The sequence below is a fragment of the Dendropsophus ebraccatus genome, chromosome 1 (assembly GCF_027789765.1).
Source record: "Dendropsophus ebraccatus isolate aDenEbr1 chromosome 1, aDenEbr1.pat, whole genome shotgun sequence".
Classification (NCBI taxonomy): Eukaryota; Metazoa; Chordata; class Amphibia; order Anura; family Hylidae; genus Dendropsophus; species Dendropsophus ebraccatus.
Window position 1 is genome coordinate 24347240 of NC_091454.1, and position 22719 is coordinate 24369958.

Genomic DNA, 22719 nt, shown 5'->3' on the forward strand with positions numbered 1-22719 from the left:
AAATCTCCGGCCGCTTATTCACGGAACGCGCTACGTCCGGAGACTTACGTAGTGTGAACATAGCCCCAATGTTCTGGTAGTATTTTTATCCCTAATTATGCAGTTGCCTTATGTGATTGAATATTCTATAGATTTTTTTATGGCTTATTAAAGGAACAATACAATGTATTGATACATAAAGAGGTACCACAGCGATAAAATGTTTCTTCCAAATCAACTGGTATCAGAATGTTATATAGATTTGTATTTTACTTCTATAAAAAATACTCTTCAGTCTTCCAATACTCAAAGCCAGTCAAGAGACATAACTGGCGGCTGAATGATTGTTTGGCCATAAGTTATTGAAGGGGTATGGATACCTTAAAGAAGGCTAATTTGCTTCTATTTAATAATCTCAAGTCTTCCAGTACTTATCAGCTGCTGTATGTCCTGCCGGAAGTGGTGTATTCTCTTCAGTCTGACACAGCGCTCTCTGCTGCCACCTCTGTCCATGTCAGGAACTGTCCAGAGTAGTAGCAAATCCCCATAGAAAACCTCTTTTGCTCTCCTGACTGGGAAGAATACACCATTTCCTTCACGACATACAGCAGCTGAGAAGTAATGGAAGACTTGATATTTTCAGATGGAAGGAATTTACAAATCTCTCGCACTTTTTGACACCAGTTGATTTAGAAGAATTTTATTATATTATTGTAACTAGATTTAAGTTTTTGTAAAACAGATACCATTGTATACACAATTTCAGAAGGAGCTGTCATATTAGAGCCTTGATGCTTTTGGGGGCACACACCTTTATCAGACCCCAGTGTTATAAATGGCCCATTATAGTGGGGGCGACCTGTTACAGTGTTTGCACTGGGGACTAGGATACTTTTACAGAATGACATTAAAGGGGTTGGCCACTTTATAGTAAAATAGTTCAGTCTATAGTGTACTCACTGTATATACTGACAGCAGCTCCTGTGTACCTCATAGAGCTAATATCAGACTCCCCTCCTCCATGCTGGGCAGTCCTGCTCTGTGGTGAGTCTGTCCATAAGATGGCTGACATGGAGGAGCATGTGACCATGCTCCACCCCCTAGTGTCCACCACTGAGCCTGTATATGCCTGTGGAGGAAACTAGGGGGGCCATGTCGGCCATCTTATGGACAGACTCACCACAGAGCAGGACAGCACAGCCTGGAGGAGGGGAGTCTGATATTAGCTCTATTAGGTACACAGGGAGCTGCTGTCAGTATATACAGTGAGTACACTTACTAATACTGTACACTGAACTATTTTACTATAAAGTGTCCAACCCCTTTAAGCAGGTATTACATGTAGGTTTGGATACAAGCTCCATGTTAGGGTGAGCAGGACTTCTATTCTTCAGTCTTTTAGTCACATCAATGTTAGTCCTGACAGTATTGGACTCTGTCATTAGCTTCCATTTCCTGACATTACATTTAGGAGTCTCTGTGGATTGCTCTGGTCTGAGTTTTTTTTTTTCTGGCTGCATCCTTAGAATAGGACTGGAAGAATGGGGGGGGGGGCAGGATGGGGTAGTGCAGCCTCCTATGAAAGAATGAGAGACAGACAGCACAGTCCCACCCACCCCATCTCTGTTCTCTGCTAACTTATCCTGCACCCTTCAGATTTCTTCAGACCATCCCAGCGGCTGAAGCTCTCTCCTCTCTTGTCCCAAGGTATGGAACCCATGCACACAACCTCCAATAGGACTATCTTATTGTCTTTATAACTTGTAGCTCTTGGACTATAGAAACTCCTTTATAGGGAAATATTAGAATTTGCAAGTAGATGTTGCAGAGCTGAGTTTGTCATTTGTTACAACTTAAAATTGCAGAAACATTTAACTACTATACAGAAACTATGCAACCTGCAAAGATTTAAACTCAGCTCTTTATACAAGGTAGTATCTGTAAAGATTTTATATATATATGTATATATATATATATATATATATATATATATATCCTACAACCAATATATTCTGCAGGGCTGTACATACAATATACCACATTTCACACTCTCATTGGAAACCAATGAACCTGTATCTTATTATAACACTTTATTATGATGATCTATTGCTGTATACATAGCTAGCGGTGTATAGTTTTATAGGTTTTAGCTTGCCTCTTGAAATTCCTTTCTGATAAAGGGATGGAGCTTAGTGTGGATGAGGAGGAGGAATCTGAACAATCCACTCAGGAGGACACTTCATCTGTGATAGCGGCAATAAAGGAAGTGTTAGGAATCTCAATGGGATGGGATATATATTTATATATATATGTATATATATATAACTGCAGGTAAAACTATTGCGTTATTTTAGCTCTCCTATCTATCTATCTATCTATCTATCTATCTATCTATCTATTATCTATCCATCTATCTATCTATCTATCTCCTATCTATCTATCTATCTATCTATCTATCTATCTATCTATTATCTATCCATCTATCTATCTCCTATCTATCATCTATCTATCTATCTATCTATCTATCTATCTATCTATCTATCTATCTATCTATCTATCTATCTATTATCTATCCATCTATCTATCTCCTATCTATCATCTATCTATCTATCTATCCCCTATCTATCTCCTATCTATCTATTTATCTATCTATCTTTTATCTATCTATCTTTTATCTATCTATCTTTTATCTATCTATCTATCTATCTATCTATCTATCTATCTATCTATCTATCTCCTATTTATCTATCTATCTCCTATTTATCTATTATCTATCTATCTATCTATCTATCTATCTTCTATCTATCTCTCTCCTATCTACCTATCTATCTATCTATCTATCTATCTATCTCCTATCTATCTATCTATCTATCTATCTATCTATCTATCTATCTATCTATCTCCTATCTATCTCCTATCTATCTATCTATCTATCTATTATCTATCTATCTATCTATCTATCTATCTATCTCCTATCTATCTATCTATCTATCTATCTATCTATCTATCTCCTACCTATCTATCTATCTATCTATCTATCTATCTATTATCTATCCATCTATCTATCATCTATCTATCTATCTATCTATCTATTATCTATCCATCTATCTATCATCTATCTATCCATTATCTATCTATCTCCTATCTATCTATCTCCTATCTATCTATCGATTATCTATCCATCTACCTATCTATCTATCTATCTATCTCCTATCTATCTATCTATCTATCTATCTATCTATCTATCTATCTCCTATCTATCTATCTATCTATCTATCTCCTATCTATCTATCTATCTATCTATCTATCTATCTATCTATCTATCTATCTATTATCTATCCATCTATCTATCATCTATCTATCTATCTATCTATTATCTATCCATCTATCTATCATCTATCTATCTCCTATCTATCTATCTTCTGTCTATCTATCTATCTCCTATCTATCTATCTCCTATCTATCTATCTATCTATCTCCTATCTATCTATCTATCTATCTATCTATCTATCTCTCTCCTATCTACCTACCTATCTATGATCTATCTAATCTATCAGTTTTATCTGGTGTCATATTTTTCAATATAAATGCATTGTTTTCTCATTTCTGGGACTTTGTAACAAAGGAGAGAACAATAAAAAGATATAACAATGCATAAACGACAATAGAAATGTAGCAGAGCCGAATATGCTGTCGCAGTGTGTTATCTGCAGGTAAACCTAACCTGGTATCTGCAACTATTCTGTTATCTCCAAGAATGATCTCAATGCTGGGTTGAATAACAGACTCGGCTCTGCTACATCTTGAAAACAGCATCTGTAAAAGCAAAGAGTTGCAGCTGTTGACATAAATTGTAGTTGTCACTGCGTGGCAGCTTCTATATCGTAGAGGGGAAAAAGGGGTTAACACATGCATTGTCTGCCACATAAGCAAAAAAGGGGGTGGGGGGGGGGGGAGGGGGGGATGGGAGAAAAGAAAGGAGGGGGGGGGCTGTTATGTGGGAGAGAGAATCAACTCTACAAAGTTGCTGGAAGCTCCACCAGCTCCACCCTGCCTGGCTCTCCTCTCACATTACTCAGGCCCTGAGGAATGCCTGGCGCTATAGCAACGTGGTCAGGTCCTCCTTTACGACCGATCACCCCCATCATCATAGGCTGGGATGTTCAGAGTAGTTGGTCTCTCTGGTTTGCACCTATATCACCTTTCATGTATGACGCATTTCCAATCAGGAGTTAATAAAATCAAGAATCGTCTATTGTTTTATTTTTTGTCCTGTAATATTTTTGAATTTTTTTTTTCTTTTGGTGTTTGAAACTTTTTTTTTTACATGATTTTTTCCCCCCTATTACGAATGAACTTCTAAGGGTCAAAGATTATCTGCCAAAGATTTGAAGCCAAAGCCAGGAATGGATTTTAAAAGAGGAGAAATCTCAGGCTTTTCTTTATGACCTGGTCTCTGTTTATAGTCTGTTCCTGGCTTTGGCTTCAAATCTTTGGCAAATAATCTGTCAGATAATCATTCTGTGTAAATGGACCCTAAGTCATGTCCCATTTGGGACTAGCGTTTGATAGCAAAAGGTGGGAGGCGAGTTCACTGTCAGCACTGGAGGAAAAGAGGGTCGCATATCATAGAGGACAATGTACGTCAATGGGGGCTTCTTTTTAACAAGACCACCATAGGCCATGATCAAACTGTGGTTGCTGCAAAAACAAATGAGAATTTAGGGCCAGGTTCACACAGTGCAGTTTTGCCAATTTATTTTTTTTTTTTTCAATTAGAATTTCACAATATTTATCTTATTCCTTTTGGATCTTCTGGAATCTTCAAGCCCTTAGGGCAGGATCTATTGCGGGCCTACCCCACATATCATCAAGGGTATGTTCACATGTACTTAATCCGCTTCTGATTTCATGCTATGGATTTCAGCTATTTATTTACATCAATGGAAACAGCAGCAGGTTAAGTACATGTGCACCTACTCTTATAGTACTCTTATAGTAATGGTCTCCTCATGTTGGGCAGATGGAACCTTTGGTTGTAAGTGTAATATATCTTATCAGATATATCTTATCAGAGAAAAATTCTCAACTCATTAGGCTCATCTCTTCCGCCTCCCTTAAAAAACTCATCATTCACTCTGAAAAGCAGCTTAAAGGGGAACTATCAGCAGGTTAGACAGATGCTGCTCATAACTCCCTATTTTGCAGGGGACACCGAGAAGGAAGGTATGTCTCTTACCTTCCTCCTTGGCGACGTTCCTGTGCTGTTAGAAGTGTCATTAGGAGCAATGCCCCGTCCAATCAAGCAAGCTGGCCCGCTCCTTCTAACGATAGTCAATTAAGCAGGCCAGCACGATGGGGGCGGGGCAGTGCTCCTATTGGTGCTCCGAACCGAGGATTACACTGCGAACAGCATGAGAGCAGCGCCAAGGAGGAAGGTAAGACACATACCATCCTCCTCAGCACCTCGTGCACAATAGGGGACTATCAGCAGGTTAGATTAGTCTAACCTGCTGATAGTTCCCCTTTAAATCAATGTTGAGATATCAGAAAGACTCACTGAGAGATTAGGTTACAGATGCCAATAGTAGTCTATGGAGAGGGGAGGGAGCAAGAGGGAGAAGAGGGGGAGTGGCAGGACAGAGCCAGAGGCAGACAGAGAGACTTCTGAGAGACCATAGAAGTTTATAGTAAGTATTGATCTCAGACTGTTCACTGCTGCTCTATAATGTCTTCCATGTGTCTCCTATTTCTTAAGGTGTATATAGTAGAGACATGGAGGTGTAGACTTCCCTCTATTGTGAGCAGTGTATGGGAGACATACGAGGCTAGGCTCCACCCACTAGCACAGGGACAACTAAACATTAAAAGTGAAGACTGCTGAGGGGAAAACTGGTGAAAAATTATGTAGACACGTGGCAGTTTATCCTGCCTGAAAAGTCACCCGAAGTTATAAGTATAATATACCATATGGAGAAGCATGGGATAGAAGTAAACCACTCTGTTATATAAAGGAACACTCCTTGTAAGAATTTTTTCTTAAAGGGACCTGACTCCGATAATTTTTATTTGAAGCTATGGGGGAGATTTATCAAACATGGTGTAAAGTGAAACTGGCCCAATTGTCCCTAACAACCAATCAGATTCCACCTTTCATTCCTCACAGACTCTTTGGAAAATGAAAGGCGGAATCTGATTGGTTGCTAGGGGCAACTGAGCCAGTTTCACTTTACACCATGTTTGATAAATTTCCCCCTATGACTTTGATTTAAAACTGCATTCCAAGGATACTCATGCTAAGTCTTCGTAGGTAACATTTTTCCCGATATCACACTTATATTGTGGAGTGTAATGTATGTAATTTGCCTCCATCGAGTGAGCACTGTAATTCCACCCATTGCAGATGATGGCGGATGTCACTGATGTGACTATATATTCATCATCGACTAGATGACCGAGATAGGGCCCTATTCCACCGGATGATTATTGTTCAGATTATCGTTAAATCTTTCGAATCTAAACGATAATCGTTCGGTTGACATGCAGTTAACGATTAACGGCCGAACGAGAAATCGTTGATCGCTATTATAAGACCTGGACCTATTTTTATCGTTGCTCATTCGCAAAACGTTTGCAAATCGTTCGCATTGAATAAGACATCGTTCGGTCGTTCGCAGTAGATACGAACGCAATAGCGAAGAAAAAACTATCGCAAATACGATCATAAGTAACGATTATCGTTCCATGGAAATGAGTGAACGTTTTCAGGTCTTTCGCAATAGCGGTCGTTTGAGATCGTTAATCGTTAACGATTATGCGAACGATAATCGTCCGGTGGAATAGGGCCCTTAGAGCTGTACTGGGTGGAATTACAATGATGACCCCCTGATTCGGAGATGCCTGCGGACTGCTCTGATGATGATTTACATACAGCATTTACAGCAAATTATAATATCCAGACAAATGTTATTCACATGGATACAGCACAGGTATCTTAGAAATGCATAGCGAAAAAAACTATACCATGATGACTGCAGTTTAAAGGGGTAATAAAGTCCCAGAAAAGTCAGGGTGCTGTAAAAAGAAACCATACTCACCTGTCCCGGTTCCATGCTACTGCCAGTCCTCGTTCCAGTGATGTGTCGTCCTTGCAGAACCTGCCTGCTCTGCCAATCACTGAACACAACACTGGCCTGGTCAGTGACTGGCATGGTGGGCAGGTCCTGGATCCAGGAAACTGTAGTGAGTGGCAAGGACTGTGAGTCATTAGATTGTAAGTGGCATTGGATCAGGGCAGGTGAGTATGGCTACTTTATATTTTTATAGCACCTTTAATATAGAAGGTGCTGTCTTCAGAAATCCTCAGAGATCAGTTGTAGGGAAGCTGGTCATACATTTACCGTAAGCAGTTATACAGTTTTACATATTGCCCATGCAGATGATAGTTGCTAACCCTTTCTTAGTGGGTTCAGCCATTTATATTGGAGGAGGGTCCATAGTAGGACATATAAAACAGAATTGTCTTGATCAGATCAAAAATCCTCCATAGTTGTCAGGAGAGGTCAACCCTTTCTGACCTAGATAAGGGGAACCCCTGGTAAGTATTTACCAGAATATCAGGAACACTTTTCCAAAAAATTAGGAACCATAGATGACCACACAGATGTCATCTACAAGCAATACAACCCGAATTGTAATGGAATAGGTTTTATGGGGAGACACTATTGAGGTCTACATTTCCTTCTTCTTCTTCTCAATCCTTAGACTCTATGTAGACAGTCTTATAGATCTAGCCTCCTGGTACTTGTCACCATGACCTCCGTGATTCATTTCTAGATTTAAGACGTGGGTAAATCCCATAAAGGATCAAAATAGCCTCCTAAGTTTTCTTAATATAGCGGTACAACACAAGCATGAATGCCTAGGGAGGTGTATGCTGCAGTAGCTATAGTTTTGCCGATAGACGTCCACCTCTTGTCATGTGTTATAGTTCCAATAAAGTCTATAGGTGACCCATCAACATAAACTCAGAAGTGCAGGGAACTCTTAATGCCACCAAACCAAGGACATGGGCCCACTGCACTATTTTTTTTAAGGCTTTTGGCCAAGTTGAATTTCCTGCTACTTCATTACTTAGATTAATATGGTCGTATCTTGGAAAACCGTATCTTGTCCTCAAGTCCATAAAGAAATTTTACATTTCTATACAATAGTAGTTCTTCCCTGGTGTCTTCCCCATGTTCTCTTTTTTCTTGGGATATACATAGCAAACCAGTATCATAACCATGCTGGATCCATTTATTTTAATGGACACAGTCTGACAAAAAGCCGCATACATTTAGTTGGATGGACTACACATTGTCTTCTGGGGACTGTGTGTGATCTGTTTCCACACATATATTGTTATATTATTGAACTTAATAGGCAAGGCTTGGGTATGAAGCTGTATATGACGCCATAGATGTATGCCAACATGTAACCCAAAAGTAGAGTATTTAACATTTCAGAATTTAAAGAAAAATTCACTCTAGTGGAAACTCAATGAAGACTAGTATCATTACATGGAGAACGTCTTCATCTCAGGCAACATAGGGCCTAAAAAAGTAGGCAAACTTGCATGTTTATTTTAAGGGAACAAGGCATGCTATATACCTCTGATAATGGCTTTTCTGCAGCAGTAAGAAAGGATTGGACAAATAGACATCCAAATATGACCAAGGTATTTATACTTTACATTGTTGTCCAATGCCATGGGGTTAAATTTACTAAGACTGGTGATATATCACATATTGGTCTAAGTGAACTCCTGGCCATGCGCAGAACTGGTGTAAATCATAGTAAATTGGTGTAAATCATAGTAAAGCTGATCTAGCGGGCCACTATAGCCATCTCCTGTACACTGTGTTCCACCCACTTTTTCAAAGGTGAAAAAATCTGCTGCAATTTTTGTGCAACTGAGTGTTGGGCAAAACTGTGCAACTTTTTTTAAGCCAAATACCTGGTGTAAGTGGTTGATAAGTAGCAGACCTTTAATGTGTTTGGCCAAATTTAGTTATAGCATAGTAAAACTGGCCATAAAAATTATTTTGGCTATCATATGTTCATGTTCATGTGCATTCATGTGTTGTGAATGAGAATAGAAGAACAAGCCGTTGCCAGAAACCTCTCCCTGAGAACAATGTTTTGGCAGTTGATCCTTCTCCCCCAATACTACTACTACTAGGGGAGTTGCCAAACTGTTTTGGTTCGGGAACATTTTCCGAACCCAAACACTCTGCATTTGACTCCCAGATAGGCTGAATCCATGTTTTCCTGGCAGCCCAAGGGTGGCGCCAGCCACTGTTAGCCAAACGCCATGTTTTCGAGTTTAGAGGACTTTGCCAAACCTGAGCAGTTCGGCAACTCTGCTCAACACTAGTTGGGATCCTTTGATCCTGTGAGGCATAAGCCATTGACAAAGGCGCCTGGCATCATCCTATTCCTCTCTCTCTCCATAACATACACGCGTATTGCCAGCTTTATTATTATAGTATTGGCCAAACTGGAACCACACTAAAGTTCATAGTCAGGGTACTGGCACATAGAGACACCACCCAACAAAAAAAAATCGGAAAAATAGCTTTTATAGCTCCGTCTACAGATTCCTGGATAAAAGTTAGCTCAGATATTCTAATGTTCAATATTAACCTACAAATCCATATCCAAGAAAAAATGGAAACTTCCTCTGCACTATTTGAAGAGAACAGATGCGAAACCCATTGACCAAACGGGTTAACGTCTACATTTGCTTCATCTTCCATGATGAATCCCACCAATGTGTATTCCTCTGTCCATGAAGTGTACCAAGTGAAATCTTTCCAGACATAGACACGGAGCAAGAAGAAGTCTCTTTTCATAAAGTTAGTTTACTCTTCTGAAATAAACTTGTTTTTTCCTCGCTCTGAGATCATGAGGAGCTGAGGTTTGTTTGCTGCAGGGTACATTTCCCTCTCCGGGCCCTTCCAACCAAAATACATCAGGTTCTGTACTTCTGTGTCAATGAGTTTTAACATGGGAGGACTATTTATTGACATGTTGGGGGCCAACCAAATAAAGTAGGGGGTCACTTCATCCTCATTTCCTATAACTATCTTTATTTTTTTTTATTTTTTTTTTGCCAAAACTAACAAAAAGTAGCACTCTCATCATTGCTCCCAGTGTATAAGATATGAATACATCTGTATATATGGAGGGGAAGATTTATAAATCAAATATATTTTTTGCATGTGTAGTTTTTGTCTTATATTTGTACATATTCAAGTATCTTCACTTTTTGAATTTTATGTTTGAATTTGTTTTGGTTCTTTTAAGGCGCCTATACATTTTCTATATCTCTTCCCTATATACATGAATGTTCGGCACACATCTGGTCCCTATGGGGATGGATAATCTGCAGCAAGATAGTTCTGCTGCCAGGTAGAACAATAGGATCGGGCATTAAAAATTCATCACACCCAACCATATCACCTATTGGTGGAGAGTGGGGAGGCCGCATGCCTTCATACCCGGCAGTGGTGGGTTCATCTCACATTAGTATAAGGTATATGGTCGCCTTTAACTACAAACTACATATACTCTTGAAATGATAGGGCATGGTCTATAATGTGCCACTTGGCTATTTGCTGTCTCAATAGAACATTATGAAAAGAACAAAAAATTCTAATCCTGATTCGTAACACGTCAAGATGCTACTAACATGGTACTCACTAGTAAGAAAAGCGGACATTGTTACTAGCATAGGCCTGATCTACTTAGACCTCTCTTAGAACTTAGACCCAATTTATAAGGGTTTTTCTGGGCAAAATTTATATTGATCTGATATTGATGGGCATCTGACACCCAGTCTGACATCCGGAGATGTAGCTCCGGAAAACGCTGTAGTGGAAGCAGATGGCTTTGTACGTTTTGGGTTACTGAAGCTCAGCTCTCTTTCATTTCAGCGGCAACCGAGCTGCAGTAACCCATCTCGGCCTTTACACACTGTATGGCACCATCTTCTTCCTGCTCTGTTTAACTTTGTAGGCCGATGCCACAGCTCTGGCAAACAGCTAACTGGAGGGCCACTGATCTGATATTGGAGAACAATAAGTTTTGCCTTGAAAAGAAGACGTCCTGTGGGAAGGGGGGGGGGTAATTTTGGGCAGGGAGTGGGGGTGAGACATAATAAGGTATTTTTACCTGTCCCAGTCCCCACACAGCGCCGCGTCCCGCTCATGGACCCCGTCAACAATTTTCATATCTTCCCTCCTGCTTCATCACAACCTGGCCAGCGGATGCCCCGCTTAGCCAATCAGTGACTGCGGCGAGACACCGCTGCAGTCACTGGTTGGCTGAGTGGGCTAAATCCCACCCCTTTGTGACGTTTCGGTCAATTCCAGCAGAGTACGGGAGCCTGGTGATGTGGCGGTTATGTTTCCCCCATCCTCTGCTTGAAATGATCCACACCCCACACCGGCTGGACTTCTCCTATAAGCCAACATGCCACAGTAGATCACAAAATGGACGGGGGGAGATGGGGGATGTGAGTAGCCTATATTCTCAGCACAGGTTACAGGGAATAGAAATGACTGTTCCACCTAGGTGTAGTAGGGGACACTCAATAGTAAAGGCCCTGGGCCAGTTGCCCATTTTCCCCTCTTTATAATCCCAACCTGACTACGACTACACAGATAAGTAATGGACGATAAATAACAATCTGTCGTATATGTACGTAGAGTAGGCCACTATGCCCTAGCAAATGATATTCTTCCCCTCGGATTTGGGATAAATTATAGTATTAGGATAGAGCATTTTAACCAACCACCTGAATCTATATGGGGGCACCGCAGTCATCTCAGTCCCGCTGTTGCTTTTGGTTAGTAAAGTGTTTTTGCTCCCTGATCTGAAAAGTGATGAAATAATCCTGTTGGTTTTTGGACTGCGGACATAAAGAATGTTCTCCCAGGGTTCATATAACGCCTGCCAGGAAATGTCCGGGTGCCCCGCTCCATGCACAAGCCTATCAGGGCAATGGGTGTAAAGAGACAAGCTGCCAAAAGTGGCAGTAATTTTCCACCCAGACACTCATAAAAGGAAAAAAAAAATCAAGCTGACCCCAACCTGAGACAGTGCACAGAGAGCGATCCATGTCCAGGGAAATTAGAAGGAAAAGATGTTTTTTGGCTTACTCCATCTGACCACTTCACAAAGTGTACTGGGGATGTAAATGAACATTTGTAGGTCGATCTACTTGAAAGTCCTATGTGAAGTGTGAAAGCTACAAATTTCAACAAGTTTCAGCAATGAATGTTTTTTCGAAATTAGTCAAGGAAAATAAATAATAAAATCGTATAATTTCTACTGTCCAGTGATAAGATGTGGTGGTCATAACTTCTAAGGGCTCACACAAAGTCATATACCCTGTGTATAGGCAGCTAAATACTAGGATGGCAACCAGCACTTTCTGTACATACAAAACACCATAGACACAACAGAGTCTTCAAGATGCAGAGCATTTTTTTGTGAAGACACAAAAAACTGTGTGTGAGCTTTTCTCTTTGTCTCACCCTCCCTTCCGAGACAGCTGATGTAAACAAGTCCCTATCTGTAACTTTGTAGCAAAGTTTGTAATCCTGGGAGGGTTACACTGAGGTCAAGTTGCTGATTAACTCACTTTGATTATCCCTACCGCCATTACAAAGAAGCTACAAAGTTGCAGATAGGGACTTTTTTGTTGTTGTTTTTTTACTTCAACTGCGTCGGAAGTGAGGGGGGGAAGGCTTCGAAGTATGCCAGGAGCGCGCTTTTGATAAATGTGCCCCAATGTTTTTTTACGTAGGTTTTTTTTTATAATTCTCTTTTTTTCCAATTTAAGTCAATGCATCAATGTTATATCTCGCCCTAAAATTAATTGACTACAACAGCAAATCAGAGTGGGCACAAAGATGCACCTCAAATGCTAGTATCAAAGTACCTAGTACTAGTAACCAAGTAATACAGCTCCACTCTGCTTATATAACCTGACAGAGATTCTTACTATTAGAGTCCAGCACTGTCTTCTTTTGTATGAACCATTATCCTCAAGGTGACCTCATTCTTCCCCATCTCTATATTGTATTGGTTATCACGCCACAATTCCAAATTCTCCTGCTTGCTCTGCTGGGACTTGTTCCATGCCTCGAGCCACATGCCTGTCTTGGCTCTGCAGTACATGTTCCTGTCCCCTCGGTCCCAGTCTCATAATGGTAGACTAGATTATGTTATTATTATGATTGATCGGTGATTGGAGTGAACATTTTAGATCAAGAATGTATTAATATTTGAGAGGGTTCCCCATAATTGTAACCCTATGGTAATGACACGCTTGACTTAAACTTTTGATTTCTTTTCCAGGTCTGGTTGCACAATGAGAGTCTGGATCTTCTTCGTCTTCTGCCTGGCTGGCAAAGCACTAGCTGCACCTGTAAGTGATCATTTACATACAATGACTTACTCTTCTCCCTTAGCCCTTACATAGTAACATAGTAGAAATAGGAAAAAAAAACCTTGTTCCATCTATAATATTACCATGTTGATCATGAGGAGCTTTGCTGCTGTTGGCCCAAAACATGTTCTTTTGTGGACCCTTTATGCCTGACCCACTATGCCAAGCCTACGTCTTCGTAGGTCACAATGGAAATATTCAGCATTGGGAATTATATACTTGTCTTCCCATGATAGATTAAGTAACGGGGGCCCTGGCCCAACCCATAAACCCAAGTTCCCACATCTACGTTGGTCCACACCATACCATGGAACAGGCCATAATGGAGGAGACCATATAATCGGAAAGTTTTTTCATAATTTATGATACTCTATCATTCACTAAGTTTTCCTTTCTTTAAGCAGCAACAGGATGCTTTGCCAGAAGAGGAAGAGGTGATAGAAGATGTCGTGACTGAGGTAAGACAACCTAAGACTTGTCAATTGTTGCCCAAACGTTTTTCTACAGTTTCTTTCATCTTCCATTTTTTTCCCCTATTAACAGGAGACAGTAGTGGGAGCCAACCCTGTGCAGGTAGAAGTTGGAGAGTTTGATGAGGCAATAGATGAGGAAGAGGAACCCACCACACCTGAAAGTAAGGAATACTTCCAGCTAACTCTATTACCCCCATACAGATTTAAGTAACATTGTCCATGCCCGCCTATTACGGCAAGACTGCCTGATGTTCTGGGACCTTCCAAACTTTTTTAGTAAAAAGAAGGATCAGTCGCATTGAATTTCAGCACCAATCCTTTTGTTCTCTCTAAAGATATGCCAGTGTTGGAGGTGTCTCGGAGAGGTCTGGGGAGAGGCCTACCACCCACTTCCACTACATGAATATGGGGAAATCAGGAAGACTAACTTTTATATATATATATAACTACAACAAACCTGAATAGACTGAAGAGGACAACTTCTGGAGCTAGAATATGGTTTAACCTAGTGGCGTAGCTATCATAAAGGCAGGGTAGGCAGTTGCTATGGGGCCCGTGCAGGAGGGGGGCCCGGGGGAAAAGGTAAGAGCGTGTGTAAAACCCTCCCAATGCAGTGACCACAGCGATGATACGGTAGCATGCTCAGGTCTCCACTACAGCCCATCACTGGCTTCAGTGATTTTGTGTCCTACACCCTTTAACTTGAAGAATAAAACCTTACCCAATTCTTCTAAAGTCTTATAAAACATTATTTCTCACAGATCCATGCCTGAACCACCACTGCAAACATGGCAAGGTGTGCGAAGTAGATGAGAGCAACACCCCAATGTGCGTCTGCCAAGACCCATCAACTTGCCCTGCAAGCGTAGGCGAGTTTGAGAAGGTAAGTCTTTGACTGGATCTTTCTAGGTCCCATTGTTTTCAATCCCACTAAAGAATCCATCCTATTTGTCTCATTCACACAAGCAGGTTTCCTGTCACTTTGTGTTCTGTATCTGGAAGGCCTTGAGTATGTTTGCCAATGTGGATACTAACAAAGTTCATAATGTGAAGAGTTGACAGCTACTAGCTGGGGCCTGAAGCGACGTTTTCAGCATATTTGCACATTCCAGTCTAGAGGTTGTTTGACTATGAATGACAGGGAACCATAGGGGACAAGCTGTTACACATGTGACTGAGTAAATAGAACCTATTGAATTCCTAAGATACTTATTGAAATTACCTTTTTTCCTATCTTTCCTTTGCTCGTAGGTCTGTGGTACAGACAACAAGACCTATGACTCTTCCTGCCACTTCTTTGCCACCAAATGTACCCTGGAGGGAACAAAGAAGGGTCATAAACTCCACTTGGATTACATTGGACCATGCAAATGTGAGTTACTTATTACTAGCTGTACTCAACTTCTTTAGGACCATTGAGATTAATGGACGTGTTGAAAGTCGCGTTGAGTCACCAGTGTTGTTTAGCGAACTTGCAAATTGTTTGCGTTCAGTAATGTCCTCCGAACCCAAAAACTCAGCATTTGACTCCCGGTAGGTGGAGAAGTTTGATGTTGCCCAAGGGAGTCCTGGAAAACATGGACACAGCCATAGCCTGTATCTATGTTTTTCTGGCAGCGTTGGGGCATCATCCAAATTCTCTAGCCACCAGGAGTCAAATGTTGAGCTTTCGGAGAATGTTGCCAAACCTCAACAGTTCGGCAAGTTCACCCAACACCCCATTGCTGGAACCCCAATGGGTGGAACTATTAATAGTTGGGGTTGCATGAATACAATGGTCAATAGGGAGCCTATGGTGGTTTCAACCCAACAATGGACTTGTTTTTAGACAAATTTGGTATTGAAGACTGGGAGAGAGAATGGCTGAAATTGTATTTAACTGGTTTCGCATGAATGATCGTTATTTTAGGATCCTCGCTCCACCCTCTTGGCTGTATACGTAAGATTCACATTTTCCACTGCTGGGCCTCGGGGTCATTTCATTTTGAATGGCGGATCCCATGAGGGAAGTTGTCTTCTCCAGCTGCTGGGAGTCAAATGTCTGTATCCTGCTAGCTCAGCGCTCTAGATACATGTAGCCAATGAGCATCGCCGTCTCCCTTAGGGACTAATTCCTGAGGTGCACAGATGTGTCCTAGCCTGCAATGCAATGTTTTATGGAGAACATTCTGCTCATTCTATTATAATAAAGCTATTATTACATTATATACATGATCTCACCTCAACGCCAAGCTTCGTTTTCAGCATATTTGCTTGTGAGCTGCTGCAAAGATAATAAATCCATTAAACGATAAAGTAGTGCCACCTAGTGGCCTAGACATCATGAAAAATTATCTATGGATTTTTTTTTCTACTAGATATTGGTAGGATAAAATACAGTATATTTTCTCCCTTACGTCTATGTAACTCACTCTATAGAACGTTGCGTCTTGTCAGCATTTTGCTGGGAACCAGTGTTTCAATCTTCCCTTGTATCAGTAAGGATGGCTTTCTTTGGTAATATGTACCCTGGAAAAAAAAAAGATTAACTCCAAGAACTTCACAATCCAAGGCTTACTTTAGAAAAAGATACTTCCCCTGTAAGTATGTCAGTGACAACAGGCAGGATAATAGACATTCCTGCCCGGACAAAGAAACCTCTGTTAAGTGTGAGAACCTCGGGCGACTGACTTTGCCTCAACAATGACCGCCCTGTAAATTGGTCTTTCAGGCAGACTGTGAGCACATGACCAGTGCCAAAAAGGATCTCGGCAAAGTGAATGGTGTCAGTCGCCATACTGATGTATTTGCTTAACAAGTGTTTGTGATAGATTCCTATCCTCAGGATAGGCGATTGATATTGATCACCGGGGTTCCGACACCTGATACACCTGCACCCAACCCCATACACAACCCCATACAGTCAGAAGCACACAACCCCATTCAATTTTTAGTGGTCGTTCATTTCTCCTCCCACAGCTATTTGGCATATTGGGCCAAGTATTGGTATCTAACTGATAAGACATCAATGGCTTATCTTGAAGATAAGCCGTCAACCACAAAGTTTTAGAAAGCCACTTTGAGTACGGGATTACCGTGAAGATTATTTATGAAGGCCGAAGATCTTTACCTCCTTGGCCAGTTGGGCTAGACGTCAAACTGTACATAGGCTTCTCTGAGTAGTTGGCTCTATTGCAGCCTCTAATTTGGGGCTTCTTGGACCGACCAGAAGAAAAGGTTCTTAGCACCAAGCCTCCATCTATACTGAACATCTACATGTCCACTTGCACAGACACGACATACAGTAACATCAATATGGTCTAGAAGGTTATTGGTAAATCAACCCATAGGAATTAGACTCTAGTGGCTCAAAGTCATATGGGGTTGTTTTCTCCTAGACTTATTACGTTGGAGCCACTAAAAGATCTGAACCAGCTTAGCCCTGCTTCTAACCTACTAAACTAAATTTGTATAAATTTTTTTAGTCATTCCTCCCTGCGTGGACTCTGAGTTGAGCGAATTCCCTCTGCGCATGCGTGACTGGCTTAAGAACGTCTTGGTCAGCTTGTATGAGCGTGATGAGGACAACAATCTCCTCAACGAGAAGCAAAAGATGAGGGTAGGTGAAATTTAGAGAATATAACTTTTGTATTCCGTCCATCTATGAACAGACCACCCTACCCAACATCCAGTGCACCCAACGCTCATCAGGTCACATGGTGCTCCAAGGAAGATAGCATTGGAGGATTGGGGTCATGGATTTAGTATTAATAATGATGGTTGTTAATGATTCTACAAATGACACTTCTGATGCAACCTGCTCCTTCGATTAGAGTCCTCATGGAAATGCTCTCAGTATAGTTTTGTTTATTAGCATGAAATTTCAATTCTTTTTTGCCCTTTTTGACATGCATTTCAATTAAGAAAAACATAAATCTGTATGGCCCAATGTGGTCAGCAGAAACACTAGATTTAGATGATCTTTTTTTCTTTATAACTAGCTCCAGATGGTGGATACTGGAGCACTTGTAGGTTACGCAACTTTTTGGATCCAACTGATATAGTAAACATGGAGGTCTAGTGAAGCTCGCCTAGATGGGATTTCCACAGTCATATCCTGCAGTAATTGCTCCACATCTGGTCTAATTCCAAAAGCCACAAGATTAACACTTAGTGCTGTCAATTCTGAATAAACAATACGTTTTGATTTCCCAGGGTCAGCTGACTTTTCTTCTTTTGTAAGCCAAATAGCCAATAAATGTCTCCATCTATAACAGTAATGCCATATCCTTTTAGAGGGAGAGAGAGGGACAAAGATGAAGTGAAAGATTGATAAATGGAAAGAGAGACGAAGCGAAAGACTTACAGAGAGAAACAGGGTGGTATAAAGGGAGAGGGAGCGAGAAATCGAGAGACGGAGATTGAAAAACAGAAAGAGAAAAGGGAGGAAGTGAGAAACCGAGGGATACCAACCAAGAGAGGGAGACCAAAGAACAATGAGATGTAAAAAAGAAAACTGAAAGAAAGGGAAAGAAGGTAGCAAGAGAAAAAGAGGTGACAGAAAGAGACTGACAAAAACAAAAATAGAAAAAGAAGGTGACTGGTAGAGAGAAAGAGTCAAAAAGACAGAAAGATACAATAAAAGTTCCCATACACTTTATACTAATGTTGGCTAAATCTGCCAGTGGCTGGGTAAGATTATCAGGGCCTTCCAACTCTCCAGTGACATCATCCAAGGGTTGGGCACAGTGGCGTAGCTACCATAGAGGCAGGGAAGGCGGTTGCTATGGGGCCCGTGGAGGGAGGGGGCCCACGGAAGATAAGAGCCTCCTGTGTCCTTTTGCTTAACCCCTTATTTACTGCAGTGTGTAAGTGACCCAGTGTTCTCTAACATGCTGCAAAACAAAAAAGGGGTTAATACAGAAGACAATTAGCTCTCTCCCTGACTACTCTGATAACCTCTGACCTCTTTTCCCTGAGATCCTGCAGAGGTCAGGGGTTATCAGAGCTAATTGTCTTCTGTATTAACCCTTTTTTGTGTTGCAGCATGTAAGAGAACACTGGGTCACTTACACAGAGCAGTAAATAAAGGGTTAAGCAAAAGGTATTCTGCTCCTGCATCTATGTATATAACCATAGGATTCTGCCTCTGGCCACAAGAGAATTTTTTCGGCCACATCACCGATTGTGTGTGTATGTATATATATGTATATATATATATGTGTGTGTGTGTAGGGGAGGGGGGCCCCATACAGTTTTTTGCTAAGGGGCCCCATGAATCCTTGCTATGCCCCTGGTTTGGCATGATGAATTTCCACTGCCCAACTTTTTAGGAGGGGTAAGTCGACACCAGTGATGTGGCTTTACCCCTCCGCATTGCATAGGAACAACAGGAAGGTTTGTCCATGCCCAGCATTTATACATATGGGGAGGCCAGGAGAGATAACTCTCAATCGATTGTCAATCAAACAGTCATTAAGCAAGAGCTATTAAAGGTGTATAGGCACGTTAAAAGTCAAAGAGCAAGTAGGAAGGACAGAGAGAAAAAGACAAGGAGACAGAGAGAGAGAGAGAGAGAACAATAGGCAGAGAAATCTAGGGACAGAGATGAAGATGGAAAGAGACAGACTAATAAACTCAGATTGATAAAGTGTAATATACTTCCAAATCTCCTTCAACACCAGGATTTGGTAACGGAACCCTACTAGACCTACTTGCCTAATAGAGCTAACAGAAACGGTCCAGATTCTCTTTCTGTCCCTATAGACCCATCATCCAATCTATGCATCCTGGAAAAGACTTCTTGTTAGTGAAATATCATTGTATGCCATGTAGTCGTTGACTCTTTACGTAGCCGATTCTTCCATGGATATCATAAAACAGTATTTGGGCTGGAGAGCATCCACAACACATTCATAAACCTGACCACACTATAATATAATACATAGGTGAAGAAGATCCACGAGAACGAGAAGCGTCTCGAAGCTGGAGACCACCCTATGGAGCTGCTGGCACGCGACTTTGAGAAGAACTACAACATGTACGTCTTCCCCGTGCACTGGCAGTTTGGACAGCTGGACCAGCACCCCATTGATGGGTATGTATTATTTCTGTGATCTTCTACATGGATATAGTTTGAATTGTCTATTGGGCAACTCACCCAGACCTCTTCCATTGATTGCACATACATTTAAATCCATAACTTACCCATTGGTAACTTCTTCCTTCCTTAGATACCTTTCCCACACCGAGCTGTCTCCTCTCCGCGCTCCTCTCATCCCCATGGAGCACTGCACCACTCGTTTCTTTGAGGAATGCGATATCGACAATGACAAATACATTGCTTTGGATGAATGGGCCAAGTGCTTTGGAATCAAGGAGCGTAAGTATAATTATTTTAGATTTTAGCATTGTTTCGTGTACAATGTAAGGGTTATATACATTCACATAGCACTGTTAGGGTTCATGCATACCTCATTATATTGCTTCATGCAACACCTGAATATACTGTCTGAAAGAAAATCTAGCAACTGTCAGGTACGACTAGGTGGTCTATATAAGGAACATGAGAACAGGTACTTATATCTGATGTAGAAAAAATTTAATCTTATAGACTTGTAGACTAAAGGGGTTACCCAGCCCCGATAAGCTATCTATATTATATAAGGCATAGATCCAACTCCCAGTGATGGATAGAACATCTTGCAGACATGGTTACCTATCTAGCCATAAATAGACACTTCATTTCAACAAACTTTGCCTAGATCAATGGCACACAAAAAAAAACAACTTTGTAACATATCTTATCAGACAAAAATGCCTCCTTCTCATGTTATCAAGCATCTTTCCTCTCCAACCTCCTGGATAATTTGTGTTTAACTCACTCTCTGCCTGGAACTAGCTTGGGGATCAAGTTACAAGAATTGCAACTCTCTAAACAGGGTGAAGGAGGGAGATGGGAGGGAGAGGGCATGGTTACTCAGTGAGAGACAGCTAAGAGACAGCTCTGTAAGGGTCCTATTATATGGCCGATCATAAACTGTAAATGAGCGTCGATCTTCTACATTGCAGCTCGTTTACTGAGCAATTACATGGACCGACTATCAGGCAGCAAGGGCTGCACGAACATTGTCAGCAATGTCTGTGCAGTCCTTGCCTTTAATGTAAAATAATAAACTATTAACTTTCCTTAACACGTTCCCCGGTGTCCTTGGGCTTTCCCTGGTCTCTGCAGCTCTGCCTTCTGTTCCAGTCTCTGCACTGACAACCCGCAGCTAGTGATTGGCTGATCACTGCGGCCTGTCAGTGTAGAGACCAACATAAGGTAGAGCTGCAGACACCAGGGAAGGCCTGAGACCACCAAGGAATGTGTTATGGTAATACTTTATTTTTTTATATTATTATTTTATAATATTATTTTATACAACAATCATCAGCCGTTGGCCACGCATCACTATTACACATAGCGATGCGAGCCCATTGCCTAATGTTTTTAGGTTGGACCTAAAGAAACGATCAGCTGATGATAGTTTCATTGACTGATCGTTCTCTCTATTACACAGAACGATTCGGCCAATTATCGCTCCATGTAAGAGGGCCCTAAGTAAGATATATTTCTCACTTTATATAAAGTTTACACTGCTCCCTACAGCTTTGTAATGCCTTCCATGCTGCTGCTTTCTAGGCTGTACACAGAGACAGTGCAGGATCTCCTCCTCTGTGTGGAGACAACATAGATCTTAGTAAAGGAGGAGGATCTGGATATTTTATGTACATTATGGGGGAGATTTATCAAACATGGTGTAAAGTGAAACTGGCTCAGTTGCCCCTAGCAACCAATCAGATTCCACCTTTCATTTTCCAAAGAGTCTGTGAGGAATGAAAGGTGGAATCTGATTGGTTGCTAGGGGCAACTGAGCCAGTTTCACTTTACACCATGTTTGCTAAATCTCCCCCCTATGTGTACATTTTCTTTGTAGTCTTCCATCAATATGCTATAACGCACCCCATTTCTTCCTTTCTTGCAGAGGACGTCGACCAGAACATGATCGTCTAAGTGACACCAGTGGATTTTTGTCTCATCTGAAAATTATTTGTGTAATATTTTATTTTGTATCTCCTCTTTCACATTCTAGTTTGTAATATTTGTCTCTCGGGGGTTGGGCGGCAAAACGATAAAATAAAAAATGGTGCTAACTTTAGAACAGATTCTATTAACGGTGCTGAGACCAACGCAACAACAAGACGCCATAGCGCACGGAGGAGATGACAGCGTGTCACCACTAGCTCGGGAATCCATTGTTTGACCAGATCGCCTTTCTATCTTTCGCTCTTTTCTAACGTTTCCATCTGTCCAACTTCTCTGCCTTCCATTTTTTTTTCTTTTCCTCCTCCTAAGAACAAAGATGAATAGAGCGGCTTACAATGTAGCTTCGAACCTGTCGTTGTTCTTATTCTATTCCGTGGCTACCCTCGAATGGAGTGTTAAAGCAGGACTTTAACCCCTTCTCTGCTGGAGTAGCCCCCCAGGTTTTGCCGAGAGACTCTAGCAATGAAGGGGTTAACCCCTGACTGGTATGCAGGGGCGGGCGGGTGATGGGATTTGATATGCCATGGGGCATTCTTCCATACGGTTTGTTGTGTGGGGGAGGCTCCATCGCGCACAAGAGTGGTTCTCCTGGAATGTCAATGTTGATTTAGAGAGTTTGGCATAACAATCGCACAAATGAGGCTCCTTAAAGAATAAAACATTGAAAAGTATCTCCTTATATTTTGCATTCACTGAAA

The 22719-nt window shown here is 41.2% G+C and overlaps 1 protein-coding gene and 1 long non-coding RNA gene across 3 annotated transcripts; one reads left to right on the forward strand and one right to left on the reverse strand.

Moving 5' to 3' along the window:
- The first annotated feature begins 1582 nt into the window (after positions 1–1582).
- Positions 1583–22719, forward strand: SPARC (secreted protein acidic and cysteine rich). Of its 2 annotated transcripts, none has more exons than XM_069969104.1 (10): positions 1583–1686; positions 13390–13459; positions 13882–13938; positions 14024–14114; positions 14715–14836; positions 15205–15325; positions 17418–17551; positions 19881–20029; positions 20166–20314; positions 21960–22719. In XM_069969104.1, exons 2-10 carry the CDS (start codon positions 13403–13405, stop codon positions 21986–21988), a joined length of 909 nt encoding a protein of 302 aa, XP_069825205.1. In that variant the 5' UTR covers positions 1583–1686; positions 13390–13402; the 3' UTR covers positions 21989–22719. The 2 variants fall into 2 exon arrangements, with proteins under 2 accessions (XP_069825205.1, XP_069825206.1); XM_069969105.1 differs by having other exon boundaries at positions 13885–13938.
- LOC138790314 (uncharacterized) lies at positions 15899–16454 on the reverse strand. Its single transcript, XR_011362985.1, has 3 exons — positions 16365–16454; positions 16174–16216; positions 15899–16092 (listed from the first exon to the last, which is right to left on the reverse strand). It is a non-coding gene; the product is annotated as an uncharacterized lncRNA (long non-coding RNA).